This window comes from Propithecus coquereli, unplaced genomic scaffold (genome assembly GCF_000956105.1).
Source record: "Propithecus coquereli isolate 6110/MARCELLA unplaced genomic scaffold, Pcoq_1.0 Scaffold34, whole genome shotgun sequence".
In the NCBI taxonomy this organism is placed as follows: Eukaryota; Metazoa; Chordata; class Mammalia; order Primates; family Indriidae; genus Propithecus; species Propithecus coquereli.
In genome coordinates, this window is record NW_012149063.1 from 3,359,822 (window position 1) to 3,368,384 (window position 8,563).

General features: G+C 34.6%; 1 protein-coding gene across 1 annotated transcript in view; it reads left to right on the forward strand.

The window, feature by feature from the left end:
* UBR3 (ubiquitin protein ligase E3 component n-recognin 3 (putative)) overlaps positions 1-8,338 on the forward strand; it is a 201,642-nt gene extending 193,304 nt beyond the window's left edge. Inside the window, exons 36-38 of the mRNA XM_012650681.1 lie at positions 4,193-4,402; positions 5,471-5,610; positions 5,908-8,338. Coding sequence (XP_012506135.1) covers positions 4,193-4,402; positions 5,471-5,610; positions 5,908-6,025 — 468 coding nt within the window. The 3' untranslated portion in view covers positions 6,026-8,338. The remainder of the gene's footprint in view (positions 1-4,192; positions 4,403-5,470; positions 5,611-5,907) is intronic.
* Positions 8,339-8,563: the final 225 nt, after the last annotated feature.

The following is an 8,563-nucleotide window of genomic DNA, read 5'->3' on the forward strand; positions in this document are numbered from 1 at the left end:
TACACATTTTTAGTTGTCCAGCTAATTTCTTTCTATTTTTTTAGTAGAAACAGGGTCTCGCTCTTGCTCAGGCTGGTCTCGAACTCCTGAGCTCAAACGATCCACCCACCTCGGCCTCCCAGAGTGCTAGGATTACAGGTGTGAGCCACCGCGCCCGGCCATACTGCCTCATTTTTACCTCTATTTTAAAAGAAAGGGAAATTCAAGAAGTCAATTTAACCTTACATATTGTATATAAAAATCTTTTTCCTGTTTAGTAATTTCTTTATTCACAGAGCATAGCAAAATTTGACATCATATTTTGATGTCTGAAAACCTATGAGGAATGACGTGGAGTAATATGTATAATTGTAGAACCAGGGCAGGGAGAAAAAGTGATTAGCACACTCAAAATTTTTGTCTTCATATGAGCCGTGGTTAAAATCAAGCCTACATTTTAGATGAATGATTATTGGTATGGATGTTAATAGAAAATAAGAATTTATCATTTGATTTATTTATTTATTTATTTATGAATGAATGAAAGAATGAAATGGAGTCTCACTCTGTCACCTGGGCTAGAGTGCCGTGGCATCAGCCTATCTCACAGCAACCTCAAACTCCTGGGTCCAAGCGATTCTCCTGCCTCAGCCCCTCCCCGCCCAGTAGCTGGGATTATAGGCGTGTGCCACCATGCCTGGCTAATTTTTCTATTTTTAGTAGAGACGGGGACTCACTCAGGCTGGTGTGGAACTCCTGACCTGAAGGGATCCTCCCACTTCCGCCTCCCAGAGTGCTAGGATTATAGGCGGGAGCCACCACGCCCAGCCTATCATTTTAAAATACTTAATCTTTTTGTAAAATTGAGTGATAATCATTTGTTTTAGAGTCATAGTAGTAGACATTTATTTATTTATTTTTACTAATGCAGAATTTTTTGCCAGTTATTTCAGTGCACCCCATTTGACCTGCATCCCCACTCCTGTCCCTGCTCCACTCTGTTCTAACCTTGACCCTGACCCTAGGTCAACTAGATTCTGTTTCCTAGGAATTTTTAATTTGAATAGAGAGACTTAGCAGGATGAGCAGTGATAGAAGCTGAATAGTCCAATAACATTGCCCTTGAAAATAGTCTCAATTACTGCTTCTGAATTTTTCTGTCAGTTGAGATTCTTTGGTTGCAAACAACAAAATCCAGTTGTGGTAAGGTAAGGAAAATAAAACAAAAGCAAACCACAACAGTAAAAAAAAACAGGATTCACTGGAAGCAAATGTGGTAACTTTCAGAATTGAAGAAGAGCTGAACTGCCATCCCTTGGGAAAAAGAGAAACCACGAAGTGGTTTCTGAAGTGCTGCTGCTGGATGACTCTGCCACAACCACTTTGCTTCCTTTCCTGTGTGTGCTCAAGATTCTCATTCCTAGGAGAGAGAATCTGGTCGGCCTAACTTGAGTAATATGTGGCAGGATCTTGTGTTGGGGGCAGCCCCATCAGAACTGTATGGAGCAGGAAAGGAGGTTATTTTTCAGAAGAACTTGTAATGTTAATACAGGAAGGGAGAAAGGGATGCTAGGCAGAGATTTAAAAAAAAAAAAAAAAGAAAACTGGTGGCCCACTATAATTCATATCTTACCTGCGTGGCACATACACATCCTTCTTCTCATTCATAGAGTTTCACTTCTGCAGTTCAAAATGATGTAAGCATCTTATTTAACCACAGATGCATCTATGACTTTCCCAAATAAGCAATCTGCAGTCACATCTAGTCGTTACATGGTCAGGCCTCCCTGCATCCACCAGCTCTGAGAGATATCTTTTGTTCCTCTGATTTGTTGTACTCACACCCAGATGATCTGGAAAATTTTAGTTAGCACCTACTCACCCTGAATTTAATAGTAAGAGAAAGGAAAAGAGAATGAAAATATTGTAAAAATATGTGACACGCTAAGCAAGAAGATTTGCAAGTAGTTAATAGCTATCGCTGTTAACAGTCAAATGTATATATGACTTTCTTCTTTTACCTTCTTTGACCCAGCACCTCAGCTGATTGGATTTGTTTGACCAAGGATGTGACCCTTTATTCAGAGAGAGCTAAGCTTCTGGTGATGGATCCTGTCTTGCTTATATAAGGCTGTAATAGTCTTGTATTAAATTTTGCTTATCAAACTTGGTACATGATGTTTGGAGGGGGTTGGTCTCTAAGTTCCAAAATACTGCTACCAGTCGTATAGCAATATTTTTATTCTCTTTGACTGTTGGGGTCACTGTGTCAAGACAATGCTGTAAGCATCCCACTTTGTTCTCCTAGTGATATGAAGAACCTAGAGAATGATGACTTTTAGTTTCAATTCAATGGAACTATTATTATATCCCCTAATAGAGAATAGTACACAGCTTCCTTAGGTACTAAAACCACAGAAGAATCCAAGTAGCAGTGAAGCAGAAATTTAAAACCGAATTTTTAGGTGTAATCGTGAGAAGTACCACAACCACTTTCCACCCCTTGGTTCCCATAACTTTGCATTCCAGCTGTGAGAAAGATCACCCATATATACTGGTTGCCGATTATAGCATGTACCTCATTCTGTAGGACCATGTACCTCACTCTGTAGGTGTTTTCTTCCAGGTGACACCTCTAACAATTCATAAATTTTATGAATTTCATAAATTTTATGGCACTGATAAAAAATCAGTTTAGTAGGTCATCATTTAAAAAACACTAATTTTTTCAAATGATTGAGTATATGTTAAGATTAGTGAATTTCTTAGCCACCTGTTGCTTTACCTCTCTCTTTATGAAGGAAATTCTTTGATTAGAGGCAGTGTGGTGTGGGCTACTGGATAATAATACAACCAAATCTTATCCCTTCCCATTAATGGAAGGGTTCCAGTGTAATCAACTCCTTACAGAATGTGCCATCTTTGAGGTCCAGGGTTGAGCACTGAGTACTGGCACGTAGGGTATTGTAAGCCTATCATATATTGTTCTTATCCTTATGAACTCATCGATAAGCAACAAGCTAGCTACTTAGTTACTTCATTGATTTAGATGGATTGTGGCTGCCTGTAGGTAATGTGAAATAATCACCATATAAATTGCCTGTCATTTTTACAGTTTCTTAAGATAATAGATTTTGGCCGGGCGCTGTGGCTCACGCCTGTAATCCTAGCTCTCTGGGAGGCCGAGGCGGGCAGATTGTTCGAGCTCAGGAGTTCGAAACCAGCCTGAGCAAGAGCGAGACCCCGTCTCTACTAAGAAATAGAAAGAAATTAATTGGACAACTAAAAATATATAGAGAAATTAGCTGGGCATGGTGGCACATGCCCGTAGTCCCAGCTACTCGGGAGGCTGAAGCAGGAGGATCGCTTGAGCCCAGGAGTTTGAGGTTGCTGTGAGCTAGGCTGACTCCATGGCACTCTAGCCGGGGCAAAAGAGTGAGACTCTGTCTCAAAAAAAAAAAAAAAAAAAGAATAATAGATTTATACTACATTTTTTTCTATTTTAAGTGTGAATGGAGTCACATCTAGAAAAATGCTATTACCAGTATTTTTATGTAACTGGAAATAGTGAATAAAGTATACCCTGCAGGGAAATTTAATTTGACATTTTTTTTCATACTTACAGCAAGAAACTTAGGACAAGAATTGTAGCCCCAGTATTTATGGATACAAAAGATCTTAACAGCTTGAGGTGTAACAAATTGTCCATATTCTAGGAAGCAGATTATAAATGATGAAGTATTAAAATAGAAATAATGAGTTACAACCACAATCTTCTCTAAAGAAAAGGCTAATGAATTGTTTGTTTATCTGAGAAAGGTCAAAATTTGATATTAAAGAATGTATAACTTGTTAAAGCTTTTGCATTAGGCTGTTTAAAGTCAGGTACACTTAGATTTTCCCTGCATGCTTAATGATAGTTAATATTTTTCTTTCAAAGTATTAACAAGTTTAAATGTTTTATGGTGCTTAATCTAAAAAATTACATCATTTTATAATTCAAAACAACATTAAAATAGAGAATGGTAATTATTGAAGTACTATTTTATAATAGTTATTTTTAAAATGGAAATGAGAGGAGCGTTAATAAAATAAGTCACATTCTTGGAGGCACATTTTCCTTTCTTAGAAAAAAAGTCCTTTTAAAAATAAGTATTTTATGTTAGTGACTTAAAAACATATGACTAATGAATATTTTTGGATAATGTTTTAGGCCTTGCTTATCCAAGAGTCAAGATGGAAATTACCCCACCTACTACAGTTGCCTGAGAATTATAACACCATTTTTCAGTACTACCACAGAAAAACCTGTAGTGTCTGCACCAAGGTTCCTAAAGATCCTGCTGTTTGCCTTGTTTGTGGTACTTTTGTATGCCTGAAAGGACTTTGCTGCAAGCAACAAAGTTACTGTGAATGCGTATTGGTAAGCAATAGCAAATAATGTAAAGTTTATGAAAGCTCAAATCTCTTATTACATGGAAATGTGGTATATATGATGGTGCCAGCTCTTCAAATTTAACTATTCTTTGAGTTAAATATACAGTACATACAGGGATTGTGTTTTGTTTTTGCTTTTGTTATTTTAATCCAGTAGAAGGGTTTAAAAAAGAAAGAAAAAGACTCTTGAGGCTTTCGGTGAATGAAATCTTTCCTAAGTACAATTCCAGTTCTCCTTTTTCCTGTCTTTTCATGGTATATATATTTTTTTCTTACTTGAACAATTCTTCTCTGGGATTTTATTCTACAGATAGATTCATTACTAGTACACACACTCAAAGCCTTATTTACAAAGATACTCATTGCAGGATTATAGTAGGAGTAGAAACAATATAGTGCAGGGTGTTGCACAAACTCTGTGTCTGCCAGTCACATAGAATACAATGTGGACGGCTCCTTGAAATTTGTGCAACTGATAAATTAATTACTAAACTACAATGTGTCCAAACAATGGAATATAATGCAACATTTAAAAAGCAGGATGTGTGTCTTTATGGACTCATAATGATTGCTAAGATATATATATATTTTTTAATTTCAAAATATCACAGGGGTACACATGTTTTTGGTTACATATATCAATTTTGTTGTGCTTGAGTCAGGGTTGTAAGTGTGCCCATCATCCAGTTGGTATTCATTGTACCTGTTAGGTAGGTTTTGGCCATCCTCTCCTCCCCCCCTTCCCTGCTTGATTTCTGCTGAGTTTTACTTCCATGGTATATACTTTGAAATGTGCTGTGAAACAACAGTCATCTTTGTATGCTGTTGGCGATGCTAGTCTCTGAATTAGGTTGTCTCTTAATTGCTTTTCTAGATTATCCTTACCCAAATTCCTCCCAATCTATTAACAATAAAGTGTTAGGAATAGGGTTATAATTTACTTTACATGTAATCTTATTAAAAATTTAAAGAAGGAATTTAATGAAGACATTCTTGATATTGTTATAAAGCTCTTTTAATTATGAAGTTCATTAATATATTTTTGATTTTTTAGCATTCTCAGAACTGTGGTGCTGGAACAGGGATTTTCCTTTTGATCAATGCATCAGTAATTATCATCATTCGAGGTCACCGCTTCTGCCTCTGGGGTTCCGTATACTTGGATGCTCATGGAGAGGAAGACCGGGATCTTAGGTTAGATGGGCATGGATATATCCAGGTGTTTTATTGAAGTTTGGTTAGTAAAAACCAATGTCATTCCTGGCTTTGTAATTATAATTTTTAAATATTAAGACGTTCTGCCAGTCATTAATTTAGACCTACTTCTAAATTTTTGAGATATTCTCCCTATCAACATGTTGAGAAAACATGAAATAAACCAAATTACTGTATGAGATTTTTGCCACAAAGAATCTATTAAAAAAAGAAGTGCATGTGGGATTTTCATTGTACTGTATTACTTTTAATACTTTTTTTTTCTTTTCATTCTAGGCGAGGCAAACCTCTCTACATTTGTAAGGAAAGATACAAAGTTCTGGAGCAACAGTGGATTTCTCATACTTTTGATCACATCAATAAAAGATGGGGTCCACATTACAATGGGCTGTGATTCACCACCTCAGCATTGCATTATATCATCATTTTCATTAAGAATTTATTTTATCAATAATAAGCTTTAACTTAATTTGGGGGATTAACACTTTTACTGAGGGAAAAAAGAAAACATACATGATGAAGCCTTTCCAAAATTAGGTGCTTGGTAATCACGTTAATGGTATAATAATTTTTTTTAAAGTATCTGGAGAACTTAACAAATAACAAGTTAAATTAGTCTTTAGTGGTCATTTTTTTTTTTAAGTGCACAATTAATAAGAAGCACAACTTGTTCACAAAATCATTCAGAAGTAATTCTCCCAAAAATGCATATCAGCTATTCATTGATACTTAGAGTGGTTGTGATTTATTTGAAATTTTGCTGCCTTTTTCTGTCTGTGTGTTTTAATTTGCATCTGATAAGCATAATGCATCTTTTTCCTCTTCCATTCTTGTGTTGATTTGAGAATTTTGCTGTATGTAATTAGAACAAAATGTAAAACATGATTTATGTGAAATATTGTATAGTAAAAGTTGGTCTAATAGTAGAACTGTAAAATTTTTCTTATTGTGAGGAATCTGTTAAAAGTTTAAAGCTTTGCTGAAAACTTAATTCATTCTCAGGAATTTCATAAATATTCTCCCCAGGTAAATAATGGAAATAGCTGTAAAATAAGTAGATAGCTGCTGTTAATACAATACAGTACATTTTGAGGGGCTTATGTATGGTTGGCGGGGAGTCCTTAAAAATCAAAATTTGCCATTTCAGTTGGATGAATTAATAAGGTAGTAACATAAATTTTACTATAAAACCAAAAGGTTTAAGAACATACACATGCAGATTTTGATTCTATGCATGCCCACCTTTTATTACCAACCAAGTTTTTTTTTTTTTTTTTTTTTATGATTGGATTGGAAATGCTCAGACTTCCCTACAAATGAACCATAAGTTTTGGAACTTTACCGTCAACTCAAGAGGTTCAGCTATACTGCATTTGTGCAGTGTAATCACTGCTATTTCTGCCTGGTTTCCTAAAAGGAAAGAAAAAAGGCTCGGTAGTGATGGCCCTCATGAATGAACCATGCATTCTTCTTAGAAACTGCTCTCAGTATGCAATTTATGTTTGGAGGGTTTTAAATCAGTAAGAATTGGAATGATTGAGCTAAAACCCACTCTATAAGGAGGGAAGGAAGATTATAGAAAAGCATGTTATATATTGCTACCAAGATTTTTTTCCCAAATGATTCAGTAATTTGGTGATTCTTTCATATATAGTGCTATCAAGCAATTCCTGGTTCTTTGGACTTCTGTGGCTTGTTATATAAAATTACATTTTTACATGTAAAAATAAACTTTAAAAAAGCTAATGAAAAAATATAAAAATAACATCAGACCTGTGTTCTAAAAAAATTTTTGTAATGACATATTACAGAATATGAAATGGATGTTAAATGATGGCCTTGCATTAAAATAGGGAGAGCAGAGCAGTACATATTCAAATATGTTCAAAAAGTCAAAAAATTACCTATAGCTCTACAATAAAATACATGGAAATAGCTTGCTATTTTTATATACATTTCCAAAATATTAAGATAACTTTCTGTAAGACTAGAATGATTCTGTTTGACTAAATAGCTGTCCTTTCCAACACATTGCTACTTTTTTAAATACTGTATCATAAGTTCAGCCTGTCATATTTTTTGCATCGATCATTATGAATACCAGACCATTTGTAAGTGTGGTTGAAGAGCAAAATGCTAATTTACATCTCTAGTACATATTGTTACAGGATTCATGAACTTGAATAATTCTGTAGTTTGAAACTCTGATGCTATATATACACATGGTATAATGTATTCAGACTTTGATTACTACTTATTTAAAATGGAATGTTTTATGGTTGTGCATATGGATGTGAAGTGAAAATATTAGCCTTAACTTTAAAATTTGGGTATTTGATAGTGTTTATTTTGATATTGGTGAATTAGTCACCAGTAAATTTTAAAAAAGCACTTGGTTGAAAATTGTACTTGAATACATACATGCATGCTGCTAAACTAGAACTTTAATTTTTTCCCCATAACTTTTATAAGTCCCATTTATAAACCCACTTTTAAAAATAACAGGTCCAAGTTAGAGTGATGTGTGTATATTATTCAAACAAAATGTACTGGTGTGATATCTTGTATGAATGATCATTTAAATACAGTACATTACTGTAGAAGCTAAATCAATCTTTATAATTAAGCAGAAATTACAAAACTAGGAATAATCAACATTGTAAGATATGTTAATAAAAACCTACTGTCATTTGGTTTGTGAAAGATCCTTAAAATGTTTAATTCTTGCATGTTTTTTTTTTCAGTGATATTAACTAATATATATGAGTGAGCATGGCTGAAAGGATAAAGGTATAACATAACTAGTAGTTGCTTTAAGGTAGAATCGATCTAAAGAGTTTTCTTTGTTTTTATCTTTTAGTTACAGAGCTAGTTCCTGTTTTTTCTGTCCTTGTCTCGCAAAGCTGCTGCTAAATGTGTGTGTTTTTTGGTA